At 44.0% G+C, this 27,443-nt stretch overlaps 3 protein-coding genes across 4 annotated transcripts; 2 read left to right on the top strand and 1 right to left on the bottom strand.

The window, feature by feature from the left end:
* Positions 1-830: 830 nt before the first annotated feature.
* On the bottom strand, positions 831-13,493 carry RAD17 (RAD17 checkpoint clamp loader component). Its single transcript, XM_051777597.1, has 16 exons — positions 13,196-13,493; positions 10,808-11,074; positions 10,060-10,143; positions 9,310-9,466; positions 8,706-8,842; positions 7,571-7,623; positions 7,352-7,477; positions 7,197-7,266; positions 6,505-6,616; positions 5,218-5,412; positions 4,727-4,812; positions 4,290-4,436; positions 3,689-3,835; positions 2,824-2,944; positions 1,912-1,969; positions 831-1,642 (listed from the first exon to the last, which is right to left on the bottom strand). Exons 1-16 carry the CDS (start codon positions 13,226-13,228, stop codon positions 1,384-1,386), a joined length of 2,052 nt encoding a protein of 683 aa, XP_051633557.1. The 5' UTR covers positions 13,229-13,493; the 3' UTR covers positions 831-1,383.
* A 26-nt stretch (positions 13,494-13,519) lies between these two features.
* AK6 (adenylate kinase 6) lies at positions 13,520-15,995 on the top strand. Of its 2 annotated transcripts, none has more exons than XM_051777617.1 (5): positions 13,520-13,605; positions 14,095-14,187; positions 14,758-14,870; positions 14,953-15,098; positions 15,211-15,995. In XM_051777617.1, exons 1-5 carry the CDS (start codon positions 13,578-13,580, stop codon positions 15,398-15,400), a joined length of 570 nt encoding a protein of 189 aa, XP_051633577.1. In that variant the 5' UTR covers positions 13,520-13,577; the 3' UTR covers positions 15,401-15,995. The 2 variants fall into 2 exon arrangements, with proteins under 2 accessions (XP_051633577.1, XP_051633578.1); XM_051777618.1 differs by having other exon boundaries at positions 14,812-14,870.
* A 739-nt stretch (positions 15,996-16,734) lies between these two features.
* On the top strand, positions 16,735-27,131 carry CCDC125 (coiled-coil domain containing 125). The gene is made up of 12 exons (XM_051777302.1): positions 16,735-16,761; positions 17,001-17,382; positions 18,484-18,542; positions 19,158-19,244; positions 20,118-20,195; positions 20,862-20,947; positions 22,921-23,003; positions 23,530-23,645; positions 24,233-24,340; positions 25,298-25,469; positions 26,520-26,653; positions 26,766-27,131. The coding sequence occupies exons 2-12, from the start codon at positions 17,115-17,117 to the stop codon at positions 27,051-27,053; spliced, it is 1,479 nt and encodes a 492-aa protein (XP_051633262.1). The 5' UTR covers positions 16,735-16,761; positions 17,001-17,114; the 3' UTR covers positions 27,054-27,131.
* The last annotated feature ends 312 nt before the right edge of the window (positions 27,132-27,443 follow it).

Here is a 27,443-nt window from a genome sequence, read left to right on the forward strand (position 1 = left end):
TTGTGTGTGTGGTGTTTTCATGTGAAACAGGTTTTATGTAATTACTGTATAGTCACACAGCCCAGTCTCTGCCATTACAGGGTGTAATTTGCCAGGTGAGGACTGAATTTGGCCCTACCAAGGGCAAGGCCAACGGGAAACAGCTGATGTGAAAGTAACTGTTAATACCTGGCACTACAGTAAGGAAAACTGAAAAGACACAACGAAGGAGCTTGGGGCTGTGCCTGCAAAACAAAAGACAGTATTTCCTGCCTTATTGTCATTTGCACTGGAGGCACCCCAGAAACAGCCCATCCAAAGCACCGTGGAGAGGAAGAACAGTGCTGATGGGCATCAACAACCAAAGACATTTTGACTTTGCAGCAATGAGCTGCAACAGAATTTTAGAACTAGGAGGGAAATTTCTCTCTTCAAAATTAAACAGCTGTAGATGGAAAGACTACACCTGTCCCTTAGGTGTAATAGCATTGACCCAAGGTCTGGGTGGATAAACACGTGTCTTCTCTTACTAAACTCTGGCTGTGAGCTATACAGAAATGCAAACGTGCACCACACAAAGGAATTTGGTTCCACTTTTTTCTTCACTCCTGTGGTATCACTATCCCCAGCACTGTACCACTGTACCATGTGTCACTTACCAAACACAAAATCAAGTGCAACCTAAGGAGAAAAACTGCACTTTATACACTTTAAACTTCCTAGAGAGAACAACTTCAGCTTGATTGTTGCATTTTCCCCTCCATAAGTTATGAAAATATCTTTCAACAAGGAATCCAAAATAAGCTATGGTACAACATATAAACTTACTTATAAAGACAAAAAAATCTGAATCAGAGTACTAAACAGTATTAATACAGTAGGATTTTTCTTTACATTATCCGTATGGGACATCAAACTTTTTCTGTGTACATTTCAGCCTCTTATTTCATGAAGGTACAAACTTCCAAACAGCAGGTTCATTTGAAGGTAAGAATTTGAACAAAACCTTCAAATGCTGACAACTTACGGCACATGTACTCAGGAAACACAGTGTACAATTGCAAGGTAAATTAAAATGTGCGAAAACTAAAAATAACTTAAGACTGACACTGCTGATCTACAGTCTCTTTCAGATTGATTTCAGTCATTTATTACTCTCTTTTTATAGACGATCTGGTGGCTCAGGAGAGGCAGGAAATTGTGCGAGATTCAGTGTTCAGCTCAGGGCTGATCCTGCACAGCGAGGAGGAAGCTGAAGAGAGCTGTCACGATGCTGAGACAGTTCAGACCTGGCTCCCAGCCCCGCTCTGTGGCTTAGGCAGCACTTTGGGGCAGACCACACTCTCTTCAGGCGAGGCCTTTGCAGCACCTCGGCCAGGCAAGGCAGTGGGTGGGGTCTGGAGCTCAGTCACTGTCGAATTCCTCTATTGTCAGCTCCTCCTCCTCCATGATGGCCTGGGCTGCCACGGGTTGGGGCTGGCTGCCAGGCAGGTCACTGCCACTGCACTGGCTGGAGGGCAGCAGGAGTCCTTCGGGATCACTGGGATCACTCTCTCCTGTCCTGCTGTTCCCTGGCTCCGGCTCCGCATCGGCACCATCACCCTCCCCACGGAACAGCTCCGGGGTCCCGGGGTCCTTGTCACTGAGAGCTTCCAGCTTTAACCTGTGAAATCAGTGCAGCACTGCATGACCACACACAGACAGCTGCTGTCTCACAGGAGCTCACAGATCACGCACTGGAGAAACAGTGTCTAGGACAGGTCTAATACTTAATACAACAGAAAAGAAAGTTAAACAAGGATTTAAAGCAGGACTTAAGTAAATCACAGATGATTTACTGTGGAAGGGTTCTCTACGAAAGGGTTCTTCCCCTTAATATAGTAAAGTAATGAAGTCTTACTTTCTCTAAGTATAGACAGAATTTAACCTTACCTCCCAAAATGCCTTTTCAGTGGCAGCCTCCCCACGTCTTGGATAAAAGCGATCTGAGCTAAGAACAAAGAACCACCAGTGTCATAGTGGGCAGATCATAATTAACATACAATTAAACATACTGGAAAATAAACAATTCATGTGTTAGTCAAGTATTCCTACATACATTTGAAACATTTTAGATACCAAAACACTGCACATGCATATATGTAACTTTTTTCCCAAACTGCTACAGTTTACCACCATACTGACAGACTGCCTACACACAAGACCCTAAAAACCCCCTGACGTTCATCCATTTCTATTTATGACACAGAGTTATTATTCCACAGCCTACGAAATTAATTCATCCTGATGGCAAGGCCTTAGTTAAGACATGAAGCTTTTTTTTAGAAACAACGTAGCATAAGTGACCTAGCTGACTAAACAGTAATTTTTGAATTATGTGAATTATTTAAATTTTTCTGCATGAATGGTCTGCTATTGGATTACCTTGGATTTTACATTTTTTTATGCACTATAAACTCGAATTTTGTTTATCTGGGAAAGGCTTTTAAAAGCCTTTTAAGTCTGTTGATGTTACTGGAAAGATATCAGTAAGCAACAAAAATCCAGTTAATTTTGCACACTGGTTTCCAAAAGTCATCTTCTTCTCAATTCCTCCAGCAGATTTAAAATAAGCCTTAAATCTAGAGAGCAACTTAATTAGTAAGGTTTGATAATCCTACCAGAACAGCTTTAATTTTGGCTGTTACTAGAAGCACCTTTGGGTATCACCTCTATACATTTACCATAATTTTTTTTTTTTTTCTGAGGCAAAAGCATAGACAGTATTGACATTTTGGCTTACAAAATTTTTCAGTATGTTTCAAGTGCCAAAAAGAGTCTAAGATCAAGTTACACCCATCTTACCCTGGTTTCTCATTGGGTTTGCTAACATTGCAAGATAAGGCAGCAACTCTGTCTGAAGGCACTCGGGTGGTAAACAGAAGCTTGAGAACAGAGATTTGGCAGCAAGGCAATTTTCCTGATACTGTAAAAGTTGGGGAGGGGAGAGAAGAAACACAAGTAAAACCACCTGGTGGAACATGATTACCATAGATATTCTGTACCAAAATACATAGACCTTCCTCCTGCCTGCTAGATGACTACACACAAGCTACTGAAAAATGAGACTAGAAGAAAAGATAAGCAGTTAGAGTTAACATAGACCAATCATAAAAATGGTAAAATCCTTTGTTTTGCCTTTTGCTGAGTATTAACACTTCCAGAAAATAGCTATCCTTTGATTACAGGATTCCCTGTCCATCCAGGCCAATAGTTTTTGACACATAAAGCAAGAGAAGCATGAGTTCAAATATAAAAAATTGCCCAGACCTTTGGTATATCCTGAACAAGCTACTTCTGATAAACACATAAACTGTAAATTGTGAAACCTACATAACAGTTCAATGTGCAAAAAGCTCACACTCAGTCCTAGGAATACTTTTTAGTATTTGAATGCTGATCGTGTCTCCACTAATGTAGGAAGGACCGAGACTCTCCCAGCAGCATGTCAACTTGGACAAAGTAATCCTTTGTCAGAGGCCTCCAATTTATTTTTACATTAAAGGAGTGATACAAATTGCTCTTCAAGCAAGTGCTTTTTAGAAGCAGATGATATCAAAATAGGATATTTGACAAGTTTAGCACTGTGAGCAAATCTCATCTATACCATACTACTCAATAGTCATACCTTAGGTAAAACAAAAAGAAACAATAAAAATCAAGCATTTACCTTTTTATTGATAAAAAACCACTGGGGTTTATGCAAGGGTCGGAATCCCATCCCTCCCTGCTGGTGGGCAAAGGCCCTGGATGTGTTGGAATGGATCACCCCTCGGGTAGCCACAGAGGCACTGTAGTTTTCCATCACAAGACGTGTCTAAGAGAGAAATTGGGCACTGTGTGACCTCGAGGTGCCTCATTTGAACTGAAACACCCTCAGGAACTGCAGTGACGCAACCTGCCCAGAATTTTACAGTTTAGATTACTGTGGAACTTTTATTCAAAGCAGCTGAACAAAAGAGCTGGTTCAATTCCTTCAGGGGAAAGGCTGATGGATGCCCACACATTTTTATCATGATTATGTTCTACTTAAAAATACTTTGTAGAACATTCTACAAACACTACGACCCACTATAATAAAATGCTGACAGAAGCTGGACAAAAAATGTGTTGCGTCTCTTCTGCAGCTGATGTATTTCAGCATTCATTAACAACTCACTGTCACCCACACTAAGCCTGCAGCAAACATTCGTAAATGCAGTGAGATGTCACAAAGCTCAATGTCCAAGTGTTTAAAAACAAGTGTGTGCCTATAGAAAGATGACACTTACACTCCAGTTACTGCAAAGGACATCAGCAGCACTCAGATATTCACTGGCTCTCACCACGTCATCTATATCAGAAAAAAAGTCCACATAGTTCTGGTGGAGGTATAAATTAAACATGGCTCCTGACATATGTGATTTTTCCACAATATCCTATTAGAAAGAAGAAAAGTTCAGGTTTTAGAGGTAGGTAAGGAAAAGCACCCTAGTTAAAGGTATGATACATTAGATGTTCAGGGAGCTGGAACACAAGGTCTCAGCAGTGGTGTTCAGACACAAAGGGAGTTGGTTTGCCCCAGGGAAGGGGGACAGTGCTCCCTTCCAGATCAATTATTGTGTAACTTAGACTGAACAGACACACATTTTGATTAAACCATGTGATTGAGAATTTGCTTTGGTGTGTTTCCAACCCAACTGAACTCATGGAGTAACTGCAGGAGTACCTCAGGCTGAATGAGCAATGTGTCCCGATGGAATTCTGACAGGTGGGCAGGAAGCTGAGGGAATTCTGCCTCTGACACTGGTTCTCCTACAAAGGATTTCACAGTCTTTAGTCTTTTAGCATGAGAAACATTGTTAGCAATTGCCAGCTCTACAGCACCTAAATTACAACATTTCCAGCTCCCAAAAGATCCTGAAACAGGCACAGATCCTTAACTATACAGTCAATGTTAGAGTCATCAACACACAGTTGGTTACATTAAGCTCCATGTATTAGTTTTCCCTCACCCCACTACTTCTCTTCAGTTGATTTTGGAGCTAGTATTGTGAATTACTAGGAATTAGGGATCCCCTATTTAGCGGATTTCATACCATTGTTATTGACCAAACATCCCCATCAGAGGCCACCCTAAGCCTTACTTTAGCAAATCAAGCTATCAGCAGCTGACACGCTTTACCCAGTCAAAGGGAGAATAAGTCAAAGTTTTCATACTTTTGCAATAAATTATTTTCCCCAGAGCATGGAAAAGAAAGATGGATGCATCTTTGCCACCAACGGCTTGTATCTCCTGGTCTTCTGTGGTATCACATTTACTTTTCTTTCTTTCTTTCAATACTGCAGCTTCCTCACATTTTATTGTGGAACTCCTTTTCTTCCTCGACCAAAACTCCTTCTCCAAAGAGCAGTCTATCAATTAAAGCAAAAATAAAATCAAGAGAAAGTACATGAATCCATAGAAGTTTTCTATTACACTGGTACTGATAATGCTTTATATAAACCAATAATAGTAATAAAAAGAACAGAAAAGGTTACATAAATACAGGCATAAGGGAAAACTCCTTTATTAGGAAGACAATCCAGTCACCTAAATTAGCATCATTCATTGGCTTCATTCCACTTCTGTCCCTTAAGCCACAGCTGAGGTACCAACTACTTTTTCTGAATAACAAACAACTGTCTTTAAAAAAAGCATTCAGGTTTATTCCATCTAGTTCTGATGTCCCCCACTTGCCTTTGTTTAGAATTTCACCTTTACAAAGCATAAGTACAAATATATGTAAATTATGTTTCAGTTACATCCTCTTCACTTATTAATTTGTCTTATGTTTGCATTGTCTGTACAACATCCTCACTGAAATACAAGGTGGCAAAGAAAACCTTTCATTTAGGTGATTCCTCCAACAGCCTACTAATGTTTTACAACCAACACAATGTTTTGAGCTTCTAGAAATAAACCCCTTAGTCTACTGTAATTTAAGAAACTTGGAAATTTTCACCCACAATTTGATTTAGTGGCTAGTGAATGCTCCTTAGTGAGCTGAGAGAAATTATCTTTTAAGTATTTGTTTTTCTTTTCTCCCACAATTACCATGGACCCTTTTTACCCATACATCAATTTCTTAACAATTACTGACTCATAAAATGCTTACAGAATAAGCAGGATAAAAAATGTAAGAAGGAGTCAATGAAAATATTGCTCTCAAATTAAGGTTCAGTCTTTATGACAGCAAACACAAATAGCAAAGATACCAAGAAGAAAAGAGGGTCTTTCACTAAATTAGGTCAGCACATGCATTGCTGCCAGTTTAGCCCCAGCCAGCCACTGAGCCCCACTCACTCACTCGCTCCCTTACACACCCTGGGTCTATTCCTGCTCCAGAAAAGTGTGTCAGAAATGCTGTGCACAGCTCACCCAGCCGTGCTGCAACACCAAACAGAACACATTCTCAGCAAAAATGGCCAAAACATCGTTAATTTAACAAAGCCAAACTCTTTTACCTTTCCTTGAGGAAAACTGAAGGCTGTTTATTGCACTTCTTATGTCACCTGAACAACCTCTGCAAAGCAGCTCCAGAGAAGCTCTATCAAGGGCATGATTTTTCTCTTTGTTCTACAAGGAAAAGCAACATTAAAAACAACAAAAAAGGCGGGAAAAGGTGTATTTGAATATGGCTGCAGACGGACACCACAGACACAGGAGCATCCACCATGTGCTCAAACCATGGAACGCTGCTCACTTTAAAACATTTAATCCATTGTTACACAGCCATGTTGAAGAGAAAAAGGCACAGAACTCTTTGCAAGGCGTCATTCAATAAGGTACTTAATTGTAATCAAAACAGTTCAGGAATAATACAGGGTTTAAGTTCAAGACCTCTTCTAGCCTTGCTGGATACAACAAACCAATGGAATGAATTCTATTCCTGTTATTTGTTTCATATATATAAATACTGTTATAAATTTTCAGAAGTAACTTTGTAGACTCAGCCCAAGGATCAAGTGAAACTAATCTGAAAAACAAGCTTGTTCCTTGTTTTCTGTTGGGGCGAATGGTGAGGGGTTTTTTGGGAGTGTGGGGCTCTATAAAAGATCAAACAAATACAGTAACAAAAATACCATATTTCAGATATAAAAGCGTGAAATCTTTTGGTCCTAACACTGCACAGAATCCAGCAGCTCTGACAACTTACCATCCCAGCTTCTGCTGCAGATATTCGATTGAGAACTTTCATCATATTTGTTGGTGCAACAGGCTTGAAACTGTTGAATGTCATTTAAAAAAAATCAATTAATTTCTGACTTCTCTCTTATTTTAACCATGTTTTAATGAGAGAAAAGATCTTACCTAATAGTGGATATACAAAGCTCCTCTAGAATTTCTGTTGGGAACAGTAACCTCTGGTTGTTGTCTCCACTGAAGTTGTCAGAGATTATAAATATCAGGGGGCACCTACTTGTACGAACAAATCTCCTGAAGTGAAAAACAAGCAAGTGTTGTGAGGACAAAACCCCAGTTTGCTGCGAGTGGCCAAAAATAATAATTAAAAACTTATTTTGTGCCAACCTGAGAATGCCATGCAGACTGCTTGGGTCCCGGTAGAACAGGTTGGGAATGTCCTGCCCAAAAGAAAAAGCTGGTGACACTACATTCAGATGTGAATATTCCCTCCCACAGACATCAAGATTGTCATGGCACATCACATTGCAGCACATTTGTGATTCCTGGCTAGCTTCCTTGCAACCAAATTTGAATGCAGCCAACGCAGAAAAGAGCCAGAGAGAGGGGAAAGAACCCAAACCCAAAGCACAGTATGTCTTTCATTACAGAAAACAAATATCTAAAAATAAATCCTTTCTTTCTGTCTCTGCTTCCTAAGAAACAGCCCTGGGTGATCACGTTGCCTGCCAGACAGAGATTTACCCAGAGGACAAACACTCCAAACAGCTCTGCTGGGGAAGAGGGCACAATACACCATGTGAGGTGTGACAGGACCTACACAAGAAGGTGACATTATGAAGACAAGTCACACAAAACTCCTAAAATCTACAGTATCCAACTAGAATTTTTGCCGTTTTTGTCTTGGAAGTTTACAGACAACTTGACTATCAATTTCTAAAATTCCTTCCAGAAAAGGAAGAAAGGGTCAGAAATAAATTGTTATTGAAACACATTCCTGAGCAAGTACAAATAAAGTCTTATCCTGTACCTGCCCAAAACCCCTTAGTCCACACCTCTGACCTAAATAACACCCCGTGAAGATCAGGGACCAAGTGCTAAATTGCAAATGTTTCTCATTGTGTTCATCCTCATCTGTCTCCTACACTCTCCTGCATCCTTAAGGGACAGGAATAATGGGATTTTTTCCCACTCTTCCTTTTTACACACATAGATACTTCTAGACAAATAATCAAACGTGGGAACGACTTTCAATGTTGTGTTGATCTCCTTTATGACACTCTGTTACTTATTGCTGTACTCAAATCAGACTCCAATTCCTGACTTTTGGTTATATGGTTCATCTACAAGTAGAACGTGATTCTCAACTGCTGTAGAGGCTCAAAGAGTAATAAAGACCTCATTTGCAGTAAAGCTGATGAACTTTGGAAAACACCAGTCCACCAGCTGAAGCTCGTGAGCATGTCAGTATTACAACATCAGGTACTGTTTTCAACCCAAGATTTCACAAGTTTTCACTTACTTCAATAAGAATAAGCTTTTTATCACTTTCTGAGGACTCCCCAAGCATCTGAAGTTTGTTATACTTATTTGCTCTTAATAGAAAATCTTGAAAGAGAGCTGCTTGGGCCTGGCTCGGAAACATATGAAAATTGGAGTCTGAAAGAGAAAACTAATTAAAAATATGTATTCTATATTATACCAAGTAGAATAAAATACCCACAAGAACTAATACCCACCCACGCTGTTTTCTGAAAGCACCACTGAAGAAGCCCTTTGGCAAACAAATACAAGAGAATTTTTAAAAGGTGTAATTCAAGTGAGGACCCCAATAAAGACATTTACCTGGTTTTATTTAGTTGGTTCAAGTGATATCCATGCTATTACAGAGCTCTCTGTACTGATCTGAATTGTCAGTTATTTTGGAGTTAACACTGTAAAAAACCTAAATCCCTTTCCAGATAAAAGCAACAGAAAAATTTTTATTATACACTAGGGAATGGATTTACACAGATGTGGATCTGATTTCATATGTGACAGACACAAAAGAAACAAAACCACAGCATATGAAAACCACAAAAGTAACTGGAACAGAAAAAATAAGAGAAAAAACCCAAAATACTTACCATGGTCAAACATGTTTCTTAACTCTTCCTTTGTAAAGTCTAAAGATACAGGATTGGTCCATTCTTGCACCTGAAGGCCAAGATCTTTGGCAAGAATTTGCAGAGTTGCAGTTTTTCCGCAGCCAGGGGGACCAGTCAGCAACAAAACAGAGCCACCCTGACACAGAGGGACAGAAATAATCCCAAATGTGACTGATAAATAATGACAGTTGGCTGGAAATGAACATTGGTTGAATTTCCCCTGTATTTTCTCTGGCAATGATTCTCTTTCCCAATGAAACCCAAGTCACATATTTTGTGTTGTTGATTTACCTGCTGAGTGTTCAGACAGAGAGAGCCAGGCCAGGACTCTGAGAATCCTGTTCTGTTCCCAAAGCCCCTGGTTAGTTGGGCAACACTGGCAATTTATGCCTGTGTACAAGAACAGCTCCCATCCACCCAAACTAAAAATGTCCTAGTACACCAACCCTGTGCAACTGGACATTTGCCAAGAGACCTAAAAATTAACCTGAAGTTTCAAGCACACTAAAGAGTTGTGATTTATGACTGGATGCCAGAAAATAATATTTCTGACCAAAATCAGAGTCCACCTCTTACCAGCACAGGCCCAAAACAAAAGTACAAGCTCTAACCTATGTTCTTAACAGACTTCTTACAGTGATACGCAATCACCACCTCTCAGAACTTAGAATTGCATCCAGCTCATTTGTATGGTTTGATACCTCTGGCTGTTCACTTTAGCATGTTTACCTGCTTTGGTTGCCTCTGAAATATGTGCATTTTTAACCAGGCCTCAACTTCTTCAATTTTCTTCTTTTGCACAGCAAGGTCATTCTGAAACAAGGTTAAAATATGTGAAATTCATATATTCACCTCTTGGTTTCTAAAGATAAGATTCAAGGATAAAATACATGCTGACTGAAATATTAACAGACATGCTGGTGTGTGTTCCAGTTACATTTACGCTCTGCAGAGGCAAGTGCTACAGTTAAGGATGATCTGCTCAACCTGTTTCCTCCAACAACCTGTTTTCCATTGTTTGCAGTTGGGAAATAAGGAGCTGTTAATTATTCTCAGAGTAACAACACTACAATCTTGCCTATTGGTGTCATCATGCTTCATAGCTACTGCTGGAGGTGGTACCTTTTGCTCCTTTTACTCTACTATTGCACAGGTTTTTGTAACCTTTGCAAATCCCAGACAGCTGGGTTTTCCCAGTGCTTGGAGCAGATGGATGTGGCTGGAATTCAGTAACAGGTTCAGAAGTTTAGATGTGGACAGGAAACAACATCTCATCAGCAGCTTTGCCTCCTCAGGAGGCCTGAGGGAAATTGTCTCCTACAGATAAAGAGCTCCTGGCAGCGAACAAACCAGACCAGCACCTTTTTGCTGTAGCAAAATAGGATATTCTGGGAGCCTGACCAACACAAATTATGGACAGAAGCACAGCATGTTACTATAATGTTACTACTACGTTAGAACTCAGAGTAAGTCCCACCTGAGTCTCAGGTTTGTATCTCTCCACCCACGGCAGCTCATCCTGGGACGGGCTCCAGCTCTGCCTGGACTTGCTACAGGGCAGATCCACCACAGAGGGCTTTGCCCTTTTCCTGGAAGGAGCCCTGGCTTTGCTGTTTTCTGGCACAGAACTTGGGTCCTTCTGCTGCTGCCTCCGGCCTCTCCCAGAGCTGCCTCTCAGGGCCTTCACAGCGACACTGGTGCTTCCAAAGGAGTCACTGAAGGGGTGCCCCAGCCAGTCTGCCACCTGCAGAACACAAACACTGTGCCACTGAAGCAGCACCTCCTCCCCTTATCTGGCCATAGCTGTCCCTAGAAAATGGCAGGTTTTTATCCAGTGTACACTTGTCCATCCCTGGAAGTGTCCCAGGCCAGCTTGGACAGGGCTTGGAGCAACCTGGGACAGTGGAAGGTGTCCCTACCCATGGCAGGGGGTGGGACTGGATGGGCTTTAAGGCCCTTCAAACCCAAACCATTCTGGGATTCCGAGATTCTTCAGTATTAAAATAAAGCCTCCTCTCATATGTTGTGCTAAGAGTATTTTGCAGCAAATTGTCAAGAACAGAACAAGTAGAAAACTCCACAAACACACATCCAAACTAAAGAAGTAAAATTAAATCAGAGATAAGAATGAAGAAGCAGCATCAGCTTACTCAGACTGTGTTTACATTAAGGTCATGTTCACATTGTCTCTGTGCAGCTTTCAGTATGAGGCACTTTTTTCCCCTCTTCTTTAACACTTACAATGCAGGCATTTGTGATTCAAAGTTGGAAGCAGATGGCAGAGAACAGCTATTGAGGCAGCACAATAAAATCAGAGATTGTTCCCTGTTTGCTGCATAGGGCAGCTTGGGCTGAGTTGTGACTGCACCAGAGCCTGTGACAGCAACGCAGAACCATTCAGCACTGAATTTTGGGTTTGAGGAGCTCCCAGCTGGAATAGGGGTGCAAACTTACACTCCAAAGCACTTCTCAAAGGCCCCAAATACCATCACAGGGGTCACTGGCAGCCCCTCAATGCAGGGCTGAGACAGGATGGATGGCAACAGAGCCCTCAATGAAAATGTGAGTGACAGAACAGACACAAGGTTCCCGAAAAGGGCCGGGAAACCACAGTTTACACATCTCATCGACCAACACAGCAGAGTGTCCGAGAGCCAGGGGTGCCAGGATGCTCTGCCTGGAATGGAGTAAAACAACTACAACAAGGCCCTGTTTGCAAAGTCCCCAGTGGGGAATGAAGAAGGGGGGGGTCACACTGCTTTTGGGTTGAACAAAGCTGAAACCAGCCTGACTCATCAATCCTAAAGGGAAACATCCTGAGAGGGAGGGGAAGATGTGGCAGAGTTGGGAAAATCCCCAGAGAAAGCAACAAACAAGTGACGCCACTGAGAACTGCTCCAAAGCTGCTGAGCTGCACAGCCTGGACACACCTGACTGACAGTCCAGCACTGCATACTAGAAAAGCCCAGGCCCAAATTTTAAGGGTGGGATCTTGTGACATATCCCTTCTTGTGGGTATGTAGATTCCTCCCCAGAGTGGGGACACACTTCAAGGTCACTCCTCCAGGCTGAGCCAAAGAGATTTGGTCATTGGTCTTGGTGAGTGACATCATCTCTAATTAATAATTGGTTTTGCATTAATACAATTGCTTAAATATTCAGAATCACAGAATCATTAAGGTTGGAAAAGACCTCTGAGATCATCGAGTCCACCCTTAGCTTCATGCTCACATTTCAACTCTTTATACATTCATATTCCAACTATTGCTTCCAAGTGCACAGTTATTACAGCTCCTATACTGTGTAGTGAATAATTGTGACCAAAATCTCTTTGTCCAATCATACTTATACAAATATATTTGATAATGGTTTGCTGCCCTCAATCCCGCGGGACAGAGTTGTACAGTGACACTTGTACAACACTTTAAACTTGAACCACTGACCGGATCTGAGGCTGGGACTGGATCCAGCCGCCCCCAGGCTGCCCTGGGAGAAGGGGCTTGGGAAGCCAGGGGGTCTTGAGGCGGTTTGGGGGCCCCTTGGGGGTGTTGAGGGTCCTTTCTGCACCTCGCGACTCCACGGAGCTTCTCTGGTGAACTCTGTCTGAAACTCCCGCCGTGCCCGTGACCCTCAGCACCCGGGAAATAGCGTCTGCTGGGGCTGCAAGAGGCCGTTATTCGCACAAAAGCCGTTTTTGGTGGAATTTGCATATTTACCCGCGACGCCCCGTGAGAGCGGGGGTCCCTTCCACACACACAGACACCGAACGTTACTCTCGGCACAAAATAACTCCGTGGCAAAGGAGAACCGCCAACGCCGAGCCCGGGCAGGAACCGCCTGAGCGAGAGCCCCGACCCGGACCCACCTCCGCCGGCCTTCCCGGGGCGCTGCCGGACATCCTGGGCCGGGGGGCACCGGGGGGCGCCGGGGGAGCTCCTCCCCCCTGCCGGGCGGCGGCACTCCCGGGGTCTCGGTGCCCTCGGACTCTGGGGAGCTCTCGGTGTCCCGGGAGGGTTTCTCGGTGCCCGGGAGGGTTTCTCGGTGCCCCGGAGGGTCTCTCGGTGTTCTCCGGTGTGTCCGTCCCGTCCCCCCGGTGCCGGTGCCGTCACCCCTTGGCCCCGCGCGGTCCCTCCCCTCCGGCCGTCGCCGGGCTGCCCGCGTCGCGCCTGCCCGCGCGGTGACGCCATCGGCGCGCGCCGGCGGCGGCGGAGGCCCCGCGCACGTGTCTCCAGGGCGACGGCGGCGCCATGAGGCGGCCGAACGTGCTGATCACCGGTGGGCACGGGGGGCTCGGCCCAGTCCCAGCCTGGGCTGATCTGGGGTGTGAGACCGCAGCCCCATCACAGCCTAGAGTCACTGGGGGCGGCGGTCCCATCCCGGGGTGGTTTGGGGTCTGGGGTCCCATCCCGGGGTGGTTTGGGGTTTGGGGTTGCAGTCGGGGTGATTTGGGGTGTTGAGTCCTGGCCTGGGAGGATTTGGGGTGTCACACCTGCCCGAGAACTCGAGACGCTCCCATCCCGTCCCGAGGTTTTCTTTGTCCCCGCCCCCCCCCCGGTGTGGGTGACGTTCCTGCTCACAGTGAGGGTTCTCTCCCTGGTTTCCCGTTGCCCTCCCTGGTTCTCTTTGGGGTGCAGCTCTGGGCCCTTTTCCCTCACGCGAATCCCTCGACGTCCACTGGCCAAAGGCCCCAGTTCCCCTGCTGGGAGGGTGTCTGGGGGGACCTGCACCTCCTCCCTCACCCTGTCCTGTGGTTTTGGTCTCCAGGCACTCCAGGCGTTGGGAAAACCACGCTGGGAAAGGAACTGGCATCCAGAGCAGGGCTGAGCTACATCAACGTGGGGGACCTGGCCAAGGAAGGTGCTGGAAAAGAGGAGTCACCAGAGCACGGGGGATTCTTTGCTCTGTGCAGCTGTCTGCTTGTGGTGGGAGAGCTGGGGTTGTGCTGCCTGGAGAAGAGAAGGCTCTAGGAACAACTCAGAGCCCCTTCTAGGGCCTAAAGGGGCTCCAAAAATGCTGGAGAGGGATGTAGGGCAAAAGATGGTATGAAGGATAAAGAAAAATAGCTTCCCGCTCCCAGACAGTGTTCCCTGTGAGGGTGGGGAGGTCCTGGCACAGGTTGCCCAGAGAAGCTGTGGCTGTCCTGTCCAAGGCCAGGTTGGATGGGGCTTGGAGCAACCTGGGCTAGTGGAAGGTGTCCCTGCCCATGGCAGGGGGGAGGAATGAGATGAGCTTTGAGGTCCCTCCCAACCCAAACCATTCTGGGATTCTATATATTAAATCAAAAGGCAATTAATTTTCTCTAACAGGACCCTTGGTGGTCAGTAGTAAATGACAAACTTACCCTTACACAGATTTGTAAACCAAGTGTTCCCTCTGCTGAGCTCTGCCTTTTGTTTGCGTCCTCCTGCAATGAACATACCCATGTAGACAGTTGTGGTGGCTCTGCCCCCCCAAACTGCCCTGACCCCGTTTGTGCTGCAGGGGAGCTGTACGAGGGCTTTGATGAGGAGTACGACTGCCCCATTCTGGATGAGGACAGGGTGAGTGCAGCCCCTAAAGCACCCACGTGTCTGGGCCTTCTGCAGTGCCAGGGGAGCCTGCCTGTGTCCCTTTGCCCTGCAGGTGATCGACGAGCTGGAGGACAGGATGAGGGAGGGTGGGGTGGTGGTGGATTACCACGGCTGCGACTTCTTCCCCGAGCGCTGGTTCCACATCGTGTTCGTGCTCCGCACAGACAACTCCTTCCTCTACGACAGGCTGGAGAGCAGGTGTGCCAGGGGGGCAGACCAGGGCAAAGGGGGGGTGTTTGAGGGTGTCAGTCACAGAATCTCCACTGCTTCTGCACATCTCACACTCTCCCTTGGTGCTCTTGTTTTCTAGGGGCTACACAGGGAAAAAGCTGCAAGACAACATTCAGTGTGAGATTTTTCAGACTCTTTATGAAGAAGCTATGGAGTCATACAAAAAGGAAATTGTGCACCAGTTACCCAGCAACACTCCAGAGGACCTGGAGAGAAACTTGGATCAGATTATGCAATGGATTGAGCAATGGATGAAGGACAACAACTGACTCTGGGTGGAACAGTAACTGCTGAATCTCTTCCTGGGAGCGTTCAATGAATGACATTCATTTTGTATCAGTTAACATGAATTTTACTGTAACTGGATATGGTTGGGGAGTAGAAGGTTTAGAACAGCCAAGTTTGTGAATGTTTGGAACAGCCTCTGAAGCACCCTAGGAGAGACACACACAAGTGAATGGAAGGATGGAAACAGCACCAAATTTCTCAGTAGAGGAGCTGTGTTCAATAATTGAGAACTCTTTGGGCCTCACAATTAAAACCAAACCATGAACTCACCCCAGAAAAACTGTAAAATACTGATAACTGGTGGCACTTTGGATTTCTAGAGGGTGCAACGGTGTCCTGAAAAGGGGTTAATCTAAAGCTGAGTTGTGAGATTGGAAACTGCTGTGCCCTACCGTGTCCTTGGGTGTGAGGCTAATGCAGACGAGGGGTTGGTTCAGGTTAAGGAAGGAAGTGACATGGTAACATTTATTTTAAAATTCACGGAACTTTGGGAATTCCTTCATGGGTAAGGACACATGGGCTGTATCTGCACTGGTGTGGAATGCTGAACAATAAAGAGCAATAAGCTTTCTTTTCCCTTTTTCTCTCTGTACTCCCGATCACCTATACCAGTAGTGGAACACAGATCACTGCAGGTTTACCCCGGAAATACATCCCTGGGCAGGAAAACCTGTGGAGCCCCAGAATGTGGCTACAATTAAAACACTGGCAGCCATCTGTTCTAATTGCTTGTACAGCCTGGACCCCAGCAGGGCAGGGCAGATAAAAACCTTCCTTCACTGAAAAGCCTGCTGTAGGAAGTGCTTGCTAATAAACTCAATATACATGATATAGTAAAACCACTTTCCTAAAGATTTCTGTTATAAAGAGTATTATTGTTAGGTATTTAAGATTATTGCAGATAGGGTATAGGGTTTTTGGGTGGGACTCAGAGGAATACTGCATCAGCAACTTGATTTTATAAACCAAAATGATGATAAATCTGGAGTTTCCTGGCACAACTAAGAAAAAGCACTGAGGAAACACAGGCAGAAGTGCTTTGATCTTAGACGGCACTAGGGAGCAGGGGGAGGGCGGTCTGTGGGGTGGAGAGGACAGCCCCAGTTCTTGGGAGCGCCTGGAGTGACCACGTCAGGTCACCTCAGGTCGCGTTTTCGAGAGCTGCCTGACACCTCTCGGGGCTGCGGCGGGGCGGGGGCTGCAAGGAAAACAGGGACCTCTTTTAAAAGGTAAGAATAACCAACCCCACCTTCCGCCGAGCTCCGGATGCCGCTCCCGGCGCCGCTCCGTCCATCCCGCCCCGAGGCGGGACCGGCGTCGCCCTGTGCCGGTGGGTGCGCAGGTGGGTGCGGGGGGGATCCAGGGGTGCTCTGGGACGGGAACGGGGCCGGGGAGACCCAGGGGGGTCTCAGCGAGGCGCTGCCCCCGCTGCCGCTCCGGCCCCGGCTCCCACCGAGGGGTGGGAGCGATGTTTTTGGCAGCCCCGACCCGCCGGGGGAGCGGCCGCGCACCGACGGCTCCGTGTGTCTCACTGCAGCGTCGTCCTGCTGCTTTAAATAAACGCTTTTCCTTTTCTTCTAGATAAAACAGTCGCTTTCAGGAGGTGCTGTTGGCATTGGCCGTGGTGAAGGGCCCTCGGTCAGGAAAGAAAAAAAAAAAAGAAACAAAAAACAAACGCAAAACCAGGAGGAGAAGATGGAGGGAGAGGAGGATGACATGACATGTGGAGACTTGGGAAACGGCCTTGGGAGAAGACCTGGAGGTGTTTATGAAGGGGAAAACTTACAAAATCCCTATTCAATTAGATCCAGGAAAGGATCTGGAAAGGCTTGTAATTCCCTCTTGTCAGCAAAGGGAGCGGAAGAAAGTGATGCTGCAGCTCTTCCTGGTCCAAAACGAAACAGTTTTTACGATGGATCACTCAGAAAACCTGCTGCAAGTTCCACACGGCAGAACAGCTGTGGTAAGAGTAATTGGGAAGTTAATTATTCACCGGGGAAAAACCTCTGTTAGATAAACTGAGCCGTTCAGCTGATTCACATATTGTCATCAAGTTTAATTTGAACCATTTGCCGAAGTCGGTGAAGGATTCTAGTAAGTGCCTGTGCGTCTTGTGCCTGCTGGGAATCTCCGCCTTCCCCCCGGGACATTAATGGCACAGTTGCTTTTCAGAGATCGAGGCTCTGGCCCTTCTTAGTGTAAAACGCCCGGTTTTAAAGTGTTTGTTTTTGCTTTTTAAAGTGACATTTAGCAAAGAGCGTCCTGTGGTGGCCGTCTCTCTACATACATACATAAAATTGAATGGAATTGCTTGGATTCCTGCTTTTTTTAAGTAACTTTAAGTCTTCTCAGGTATCCTCTCTAGAGCTTGTGGCTAAATATTCGAAAATCTCATTTGCTATTTAGTTGAAATTTGTGATTTGACTTCCTTTTGGGCTAAAAAGTTCTTTTCAGAACCTATGTTGGCATTCATCTTTTTCTTTGTGAAGGAAACGCTGCTGTAAATACCATCAGGTGTAGGCAGTGCTGTTCATTACACTTCAGCTGCTTTCCTTTACATTTTTAGTGTTTTGACTGAGGTATTTCTGCATCATTTGCTTATTTCTCTCCTTCAGAACAATTCCCCACTATCCCAATGCCACAATAAACTGAGCTGTCTTAAAACTGCTCTTACTTCTACATAGTGCCAGCCACTGTTGTGTTGACTGCAGTTGTTGAAAAGTTACAATCTTAAAACAATCTAAAAAATTAAATTATTTTTTAAATCAAGAGGAATTTTTCAAATTTTTCCAAAGGAAAGTATAAAATATTTGTCCTTATTTTCTGTCTTTACAACTGACCTTTTTCCTGTATTTCACTTCTTTAACTGTGAGCACTGTGTTTGAAATTAATATTTATGTATTTCTTAAATCTGTTTATTAGCTCCAGAAAAAAGGTAAAACAAACCACAAAGATGAAAATTCACCTCTGCATTTTACTTGTGTTCAGGTTAAAGCAAATTCTTGGTTTTTTTCTTTAGATATTATAGTATCTCATCATTCAGTATCTCCTGTTAATCCTACAGAATCTAATACTGAAATGTCAAATGAAGAACTAAAGCAACGACTTCAGGAAGCTCTAGAGGTTGGTAATGGTGCCAAGGGTGCTACTCCCCAAATCTGCATTTCCTTTTAATGTAGCAAGAGGATCTTGGCATGGCTAGAGCATGGATCTTGGCATGGATCCAGGCTCTTGAAATTAGAGGGGTACTTGGAATCTTCATTAAATTTTACAGCAGGAAATCACAGTGTGAGGTGCTATTTGTACTATGGGGGTTTGTTGGGGTTTTGGGGGGCTTTTTGAGGGGTGGGGAAGGTATTTTGAGGGAACTAGAGAATATTGAAAGTAATATACTTCTTTAGCAGGTGTTATTTTTTATTAAGCTTTGGGGCCTGAATATCTGCAATGTAAGCAATCTTTGGCTTTTTAGTCTGCATTTTTGTTGAGAGGTGGTTAACTCCTACATTTTGGAGTTCCAAATGTGGTTAAATGTGTTGGTGTGTTGGCATCACAGCCAGCTGAGCTCAGCTGTGAAAATACACAGTTTATCTGCTCTGTGTTCTCTAACCTCAGGGGAGCCCCTGAAAAGAAGTCAAGGAGGTAAAAACAGAAGAGGGCAAATTCACTTTGCTGCTACAGTCGAATCTTAGCAGGATTACCTTGGCCTGTACTCAGTGTCCCTATTCTGTTTTGCTTCAGGAAGTTGAAATTTTGAAAGTTGAGCTTGAAGCGTGTCAAAGGCAGCTTGAAGGAAAAGATGAAGCCCTGAGAATCCTGCAGAGCATGGTAGGAGTTGTTCAGAAACCGTTGGGTAGGTGGCGGTGATGGAAGGAAAAGGGAAAACCCTTCCTGCTGCTCCTCATCCAAACCTCACAAACCAGGATTTCCCAGCGCTGCAGTTCAAAGCACTAAGTCTGGAGGTGTCTGCAGATGTGGCTGCTGCAATGTGCTGCTTTTTCTCCACAGATCTGATGTGGTTAGGGAAGAAAACTTTACTGTTGTAGCAGTTTTATCTCTGAGGATCCTTCAGGATTTATCTATTTAACATAAAAATAAGGCCATTTTTTCAGTCCCTTATGTGATAGATTTTGCCAGGGCTTGAAATCCTGCTGCAAGTCAAAAGTGTTTTAGTTACTCCTCCATCTGTTGTCCTAGAGGACAGTGTGGGTTAAATGTCAGGTCATTCTTTTGCTCACAGTCTACAATAGTTCTGTTGGTCACTGTCACAATGAACTCTGGTGAAATCAGTTCCTGCTTTTCTGCCTCCTTGCATAACCCATTTATAGCTGAGCAGTTTCTGCCCTCAGACATTTTCAGCCAGTTACACTTGGATCAACGGCTTAACCGTGTTGTAACCAAGTGTTCAAAGATGGGATTTTCTGGACAACCTGTGAAGAACAACGTGATCTCATCTTAAATTGTGCTGCATTTTTCAATAGGAGAGATTGGAACACAAGTTTGTTGTGCAATTTAGTGACTTGGAATCAGAGCCCACTAGGGCTTACAAGCAAGTTGTAACGTTTGTCATTCTGCACGCTCCTGTTTAACGAAGGATGTGAACTTCTCTGTGTGTAGGACTGAACATGTGTCTAAAGCCAAATTAAGTGAACTTAATGACAGTGTTTGACAGTGGGGGTTTTTTCTCTCTTTTTTTTTTAGGCAGTATTTAATAAAGCCACTAGTCATACAAAAGAAATGCTTCAAAAAACTGAGGAAGAAAAGAGGACTTTAGAGAAGGTAAGGGTGTGTATCCTTTACACATGGAAGCCCATGGCTATTAATGAGGGATTAACAGACTGTTCATTTAAATCAATGCAAACCTGCCATTAATTCCAGAGCTTTTAGGAAAGTGTTCTTATCCTATTTAGTGGAATGGGGAAACGTTAATGTGTCGCTGCTTTGATCTGGATCTTCTTATTTTTTAGAGTGTGCAAGTAATACCTAAAAATTACCAGAGTTCTTCCTTTACTTTCAGCTGGTGTTAGTTGTGGGTTTTGGTCATTCACAGTGAGTTGCTCAGTTCTTCAGGGATTAAGCTGAAAATTCCCAAGGGGTCTAGGAAACATGTGCCAAGTTTTCATAGGGAAGATGGGGAGGAGGAGGAAGGTGGCATGGAGCTGCTGTGTCAAACTGAGTTTTGTCCTTTGTTTCTCCTCCTGTATGGCCTTTCCACAGATCAGAAGGATGACAGGCAAATGTGACAGTGTGGGTTTGGTTTTGTTACAGCCCACTGGAAGCATTAACACAGTCCTCCTGTCGCACAGTGTGGGATCCATAGGTCACTTCAGTGTCTGGCACCAATTCTGTTATTAACAAATAATCCTCACTGGTCATTGAGATTTCTCTTCTTCCTTTCTTTGGGAAGCCTGTAATGTGCTGCTGCAGGTTTGTTTCTTTCCACAGGAAATAAATATTTTGCAGTGGGAAATTGAATTTGATCAGGATAGATTTAAAAACATAGAAGACACATGGACAGAAAAATACGACAGGTATTTTACTTCCACTGTGTATATATTTGTTTTCATTTTTAATTTCATTGAATGCTATGTGTCATCTTTTTTTGTGTTCCAAACTTGTTTCATCAGGTTTTCTGGGGGTTTTGTGTTTTCCTAATTCTCTTCCAAATTTTAGAAGATTTATTTTATTTTCATGCTAGTCACATTTGTACTTTTCAGTTAAAACTACTAAAATTGTTGTCTTAATTATTTAGCGTGTCTATAGGCTGGCTTTGCTAGGCTAAGCTTTCATTTTCATCCCATTACATCAACCAGCTGGAGGCAGATTATTCTTATTTACCTTAAATGTAAATGAGCATAGAAAATAATGGGGTGTGCCTGCACGTGGAAATATAATTTCCTGGTTAATCATTGCTTTATTTTCTTGGATTGTAGATCTGAGCATAAGTACAGGTAAAATAGAAGGATTTTGAGAGAGGCTGATCAACTGGTTCTTTGTTTAATTAAGAGTGACTCTGGGTGGACAGCAGGTGTGGTTGGGCAAGAATGTGCCAGAGGCACTAAACTAATAATGTATAACAGACCTTGAAAAATGTGACAAGCAGACTCACTTATGGAAAAGTAGAAATTGTATCTCTGAAGTCTCACCATCAGAGTTGTTATTGTAATTATTTTTTTATCATTATTGCTGATGTTATTAATATTCGGTATATATTTTTATTTAGAATATTTCAACTTAGAATCCAGGAATAAGCCAAAAGTTTACAAACTTTTCTTTTGTTGACTTACACTTGTTGAGGGATACCTCTGGAAAAAGCCTTTGGCTTTCCTGCCTGAGGAGGTTGGAAGTGTAGCTGCCCAGTTTAGAACAACAAAACTGGTGCTGACTGTCGTAAAACAGAGACATAACTTCAGAAAACTGAAAGCCAGGGGCTCAGCCTGCTTTCCAAAATGGTTTTCTGATATCTAAGATAGCAAGATGAGAACAATGTGTATTTCCCTTTTTTTTTTTCAGGTGAAGTAATTCAGACTATTTAGTTTTTAACAAAGCCATGCATTTACTGACAGCTGAGGAGATGCACCAAATAAATTGTACTGCTTTGACATTTAGGTCTTCAGATGCCACTGCTCTATTCAAGAGGAAAATGCTAAAATACCTCACAGAAAAATGCATTGTCAGTGCACATTGTGTCTGCTCAGCTGGCAAGCCCTGAGGGCACAGCTTTCCTTGAAAACAGGGTTCAGACTGCAGGAAGTTTACAGAGCTGAGCTGTCACATGTCCAGTATCAGTTTGCTCTTTCAAGGAGGTAGGAGATTCCTAGCAAATGTTTCAGAGGTTCATAATTACTGCTTGCTTTGAGTTTCCAAGGAGAACAGGGCACTTGAACCCATCTCTTCTTAAACCCAGAAGCTGTTGGCACTGTCTACTTACACATCAATGATTTTTTTTTAACATTCACTTGAACACACCTGGATTAAATTGGCTGTGTGAGGGTGTGGTTTCATGGCCAGGGTGAGCCTGTTTGAACAGCCTGTGGCATCTGAGAAACCTCAGTGTGAGTGTGGAGGTTCCTGGTTCTGCTCCCTCACCTGCACAACGAGGGGTGAGCAGGTTACACACACTGGTGTAACCTGATGCATTAGCCTGGCTCAGGAGGACTGCCACAGTGCTTTTTGGCTCCTGGCTACCAAATTTGCTTCTAACAACATACTACAGATTGTTGGTACAGGCATTCTTACGGGAAAATATTACCACTTTTTCCATGAAAAATACTACAAGTGAGAAAACTGCTGGTACAATTCTCCATAGGTAAAAACTTGTCAAACCAAATACTCCTTTCACTTTTTATTTTTTCTTCCATCCTTCCAGTAATCCTAATTTTAATTTGCAGAAATATTAGATATGACATTTTAATGGGATTGCTCTTTTAAATTATTTGAGTGCCCATTTTAAAACTTCTTTTTTCTTACAAGATAATAAAGCCTTTTTTTCTAACTTCTGCAGGATATACTGTGAAAATGCAGCTTTTAAAGAAGCATTGAAACTGAGGACAGAAGAAGTTAAAACACTTAAAGCTGAAAATGCAAGTAAGCCACCAACAGCTCTTCTTCTTGATGCACTGTTTCTCAGGAGTAATTAATGATTTAGCTATGAAGGAAGCTTCTTGTGGGAAGAAGTGTGTTTTTAGTGGCAGCTGGTGTCAGTGGATATGCAGAATCCCTCTTTAAATTGGAAAGGAAGTAACAGCAGCTGCTGGGTCAGAGGGCTCCAGTCCCTTTCCCTTATTTTTGCCTCCCAAAAACCTTTAAAATAGCTGATTTATATAATTATTTCCCCAATGTTCTAGCAGACCAGCTGGCTGACTTGTGAGTGTACAATGAGATGAGCCCTTAGACCTGAGGCCCAGTAATACATGAAATGGTGTCTAAGCGGGTCATTATTTCTGGGAAAACACAGAGAGAAAAACAACTGGAATATGATTTTGTACATTGTCTCATCGGGTTCCCAAACTGATGCTTGAACTATAGAATGCTTTGCTTTGGGTGCAGTTAAACTCAGAAATTAAGAAATCAGAGCAGAAGATTTTTCTAATCTCTTTGATTTATTTCGTAGTCCTGAATCAGCAGTGCTTGGAATTCCTTGCAATGCTCGATGTAAAACAACAGAAAGTTGTTCAGGAGAACATGTTGTTGAATAAAAGTGACATTACTGATTTTACAGGTCTTGAAGTAAGTATTTATGTGTTTTTCAAATTCGCTGGTTCAGAGATATGTTTGTATTCAAAACACATAGAGAAAATTTGCTGGCTTGTTACCTATCTCTTTCTTTGGAGCCATTTTTAGCTAATTAGTACTTAGTTACCTAATTTGCATGCCTGTTCATGAATTTTCTACTTTGTTGTCTGCCTTGCAAAGAAAGAGGAGACAGAAGGAGCATTGAGCAGTTTTTCACAAGCCATGATGCTTGTTTTTCTTCTTCCTGACATTTAAACCCAATTCCTCATGCTTTGCTTAGCATAGAAGTGTTCTGGTGAGGCTGTGGGGATCAGCACACCCAGGCTGTCAGGATTTGTCTGGAAAACACTGTGAGCCAGAAGCCATCCTCCAGATCTCCTACCCCTTTGCTGCCCCTGACTCTCACCCTCCCTGTGCTGCGTTTTTGGGGGTGCAATGGGACACTTGGGTGGTGGTTTTGGTGCTCCTTTTGGTGAGCTGTTTGTGGGGTGTTTTGGGGCTGTTTGTGTGGTGGTTTGTGTGGTGTTTTCGGTGCTGGTTTGGGTGGGATGTCTAATGGGTGGCTCGTTTTGGGTTTCCAGCTGGCGGTGCTTGGGGCCTGCACCTGTAGCAGCTCCGAGGGGCAGCCCTGCCCCTGTGCCAAGGTGGCAGCTCTCACTCGGAAGCAGCTCCTTCATCTCAAGCGAGAGGTAACGAGGCTTGGCGGGGGGGGACAGGGGTCAGGGTGCTCAAAACCAGCAAACTCAGGTGTTTTAAAGCCAGAAGGGCTTTACGCTATTTACAAATAGTGTAAAGTTTGTTTGTGGTGCTTGTAATGCCCTGGCTTTTGCCGGTAGAAGCATTGTAATTGTGTCTATTTGGCTTTACTAGTAGGAAAAACAATAACAACAACAACAAAAAAATCTTTTGCATTCTTTTTCCTTCCTCCCATATTTTTTATAAAAGGAAAACACACCCTAAGTGTATACACTCCATAAATGTACACACTGTGGGTGTGTACTGCCACTGACCCTCCTCCTTCCTGACGTGCATTCCACCCCTCCCTTGGGTTGGCATCAGCACCCACAGCTATGTCAGGAAGCTGATCTTGCTGGAAAGTATATATTTACCTCAGGCTTAAATCAATAATGTGACTTTCAAGCACTTAATTTTTTTTTAAATTTAGTGAAATTCTGTGAATTCAGAATTTTTATTTTAATTTGATTCTGCAAATGTGGAAACTGTTCTTGTGGTCCTGCTGCAGAAGTTCCAGTTGACTTATTGGTTTTGAAAATAAGGACTGTCCTGTCCCTTTTGTACCCAAGTTATTATCCTTGACATAAGTTTCATTCTCTTTGTTCCTTTTGCTCCTGGCCCAGCTGGCACAGGATGTTATTGCCCCCCTCAATCTCTTTTGCACGTGCAGAGATGAACAGAGGTAAATACACAGAGATGATTGTCAGCATAGATGGCAGCTGGTTTGTGCATATGTATAGAAAGGACTTTAAACACATCTCAAAATATGTCAGGAAAACTCTTCATTTGGTTCCTGCTACTTCCTTGATTATATTTATTTACAAGTTGTCTGCGTCTTGATACATACTTTATATTTGCTTTTGCTTCCAAGTTGCTTAAAGTACTTTAAATTTTCCCTGGATTAAACCCAGACTGAAAATCTGAAGAAGAGTAAGGATGAAGCGTTTCTCATGGCAGATGCCTTCAGAATTGCCTTTGAGCAGCAGCTGATGCAGAGGAAGGACCAAGCCCTGAGACTTGCAGAAGGGATAAAGATGAAGAAGGAAACTAAATTTGCCAACTGGAGGCGTCTGAGAGGCACTGGTATCTGGGCCAGCCGAGGGTCTGGGAGGTTGGCTGCAAAAGGAGGGAGCTCGTGGCTCGAGCACCTTCTTACCCTGTGAGATGTGTGGCTGTGGCTCAGCTGCTGGTGGGGGCTTATGAAGAGTCAAGAAAAAACAAAGTTGTGAATACTCACTGTGATACTAAATAGTGTGTTTTGTAATTGAGGAATTTCTGCCGTGAGTTTCACGTGTGAAATGCAGGGTGTGCGTGTGTGTAAGTGGAATATACAGGTCGTGTAGGACACTGGAGCTCCCAGTCCAGGCCTTTACTGCACCCTTTTTAAAATTACACATGTATGAACTCCACTATCTGACTGAAAACATGGTGGAATAAATAAGCTGTTACACAAGATGACAATAATATCTGGCTGGTAAAGATGCTTGTTATAAAAACAGCAGAGAAAAGCCAGGTGGAAGGGTGTGGGACTAGATGAACTTTAAGGTTTCTATGGGTTTTTTTGGTTGGGGTTTTTTTGTTGGTGGTGGTGGTTTGTTTTGTTATTGTTTTTTTTGTTTTTTAAAATCAATTTAGCTTTTTATTTTGCTTTTGATTATTATTCTTACACTTAATATGTTACAGAGTTACAAAGCCCTCTGTAAAAGAGGAAGAATTCGAATCTGTAAAATAGGACGAATTCTACTAATCCTTTTATTCTTTAAAAAAAGGAATAAAGAGAAGTATTTCAGTTCTTATGTCCTGGTCAAAACCATTGCAGGATTTAGGAATGGGACATCAGAATATATCTGTGTTGGTAATTGACCTGGAGCTGCCAGGATTAGAAGTTTGGTTGGTCTCCCAGATTTCTTTAGCACTCTTGGGATGTGGTACTACAAGAGCAAACACCCTGACTTCCCCTACAGCAACATCATCGCTTTCAAGCTCTGTAGTCTGGCGCATACGACCCATAATTTTAATGTATTTTAATATTTTTAGAAATGTTGCAAATGGCCTGTGTTTTTTTCAGGCTACTTACTGTTTAAAAACTAATTACCATGAATTCCACAGCTCATGTACTTTTGTTTTCCTTAGAGCGTCTCAAGTTACAAAGCAACAAGAACAATCTGGGTCAAAAGCTGTCCAGCCTGCTCTCCTCAGGTGGGGACTGCAGGAGGGTCGAGGAGCTGGACAACCCCAACGAGATCCTGAAGATGCTGATAGATTTGGTCAGTATTTTGTTCACCATGACCCCCGGGGGGAGCACATGCAGTTTACAAACAGCGCCATGCTCTGAGCTGACCAACGTCTTTCTCTCCTTTCTGTGTTAAACACCCCCAGGTGAATGACAAGGAGGAGGCCCTGGCCCACCAGAGGAAGGTCAGCTACATGTTGGCCCGTGCCCTGGAGGCGAAGGAGGCTGTTTTGGGATGGGGTGAAGGGAAGGGGTTGTTGGGCCCTGCTCACGCCTGTGGCCACAGCCCCCCTGCCCGGAACAGCATCCCCTCAGCTCCCAGCACGGACACCCACGGGCATCCTGCAAAACCCCTGCAGAAGTCGCTGTCCTGGCCCTTGGGCAGGGCAGGGGGGCCCCTCTGTAGCCTCATGCAGGACCCGCTGGGTTTGTGAAAAAGAAACACTTTGTGGAAGCGCCAGAAGCCGCCCCGTGATTGTGTCAGTGTGAGGGTGCGATGGCCGAGGCCATGAGGGCCCGGAGACCATCGCGGTGCTGAGAGGGGCAGGGTGGGCCAATGTAATGGTGATTGAAAACTAGACGGAGTGTTTTTGGGCTGCCCGAGCCCTTCCCTGGCCCCGCATTACCTGGTGACAGCACGAGAGAGGTGTCACCATTGTGGGGGAGGGATATGGTGTCATGGGAGGGGATGTGGTGTCACGAGAACCAGTGGGGCTGACAGCAAGAGGGACATTTTTGGGAGCTCTCTGAACTCACAGAGTCAGGTTTAGAGAGGAGACATTGTTTATTCTGTGGGGGGTGGAAGGTGGACGCTTCCACAAATC

This window comes from Manacus candei, unplaced genomic scaffold (genome assembly GCF_025592945.1).
Source record: "Manacus candei isolate 608988 ecotype Guabito, Panama unplaced genomic scaffold, ASM2559294v1 h1tg000010l, whole genome shotgun sequence".
Classification (NCBI taxonomy): domain Eukaryota; kingdom Metazoa; phylum Chordata; class Aves; order Passeriformes; family Pipridae; genus Manacus; species Manacus candei.

What these genes read in the sequence shown, in the direction of transcription:
- RAD17 (XM_051777597.1), bottom strand. Translation starts at nt 13,228, where the DNA reads ATGTCCGGCAGCGCCCCGGGAAGGCCGGCGGAG. An exon ending in GATACAAACCTGAGACTCAG is followed by an intron (nt 10,144 to 10,807) that starts GTGGGACTTACT and finishes ACCTTGTTTCAG; the next exon opens with AATGACCTTGCTGTGCAAAA. An exon ending in CTGCAGCAGAAGCTGGGATG is followed by an intron (nt 6,617 to 7,196) that starts GTAAGTTGTCAG and finishes TTTTCCTTGTAG; the next exon opens with AACAAAGAGAAAAATCATGC.
- CCDC125 (XM_051777302.1), top strand. Translation starts at nt 17,115, where the DNA reads ATGGAGGGAGAGGAGGATGACATGACATGTGGAGACTTGGGAAACGGC. An exon ending in AAAAGAGGACTTTAGAGAAG is followed by an intron (nt 20,196 to 20,861) that starts GTAAGGGTGTGT and finishes TTCTTTCCACAG; the next exon opens with GAAATAAATATTTTGCAGTG. An exon ending in TGGACAGAAAAATACGACAG is followed by an intron (nt 20,948 to 22,920) that starts GTATTTTACTTC and finishes TAACTTCTGCAG; the next exon opens with GATATACTGTGAAAATGCAG.
- AK6 (XM_051777617.1), top strand. Translation starts at nt 13,578, where the DNA reads ATGAGGCGGCCGAACGTGCTGATCACCG. An exon ending in GGGGGACCTGGCCAAGGAAG is followed by an intron (nt 14,188 to 14,757) that starts GTGCTGGAAAAG and finishes ATACCCATGTAG; the next exon opens with ACAGTTGTGGTGGCTCTGCC. An exon ending in TACGACAGGCTGGAGAGCAG is followed by an intron (nt 15,099 to 15,210) that starts GTGTGCCAGGGG and finishes CTTGTTTTCTAG; the next exon opens with GGGCTACACAGGGAAAAAGC.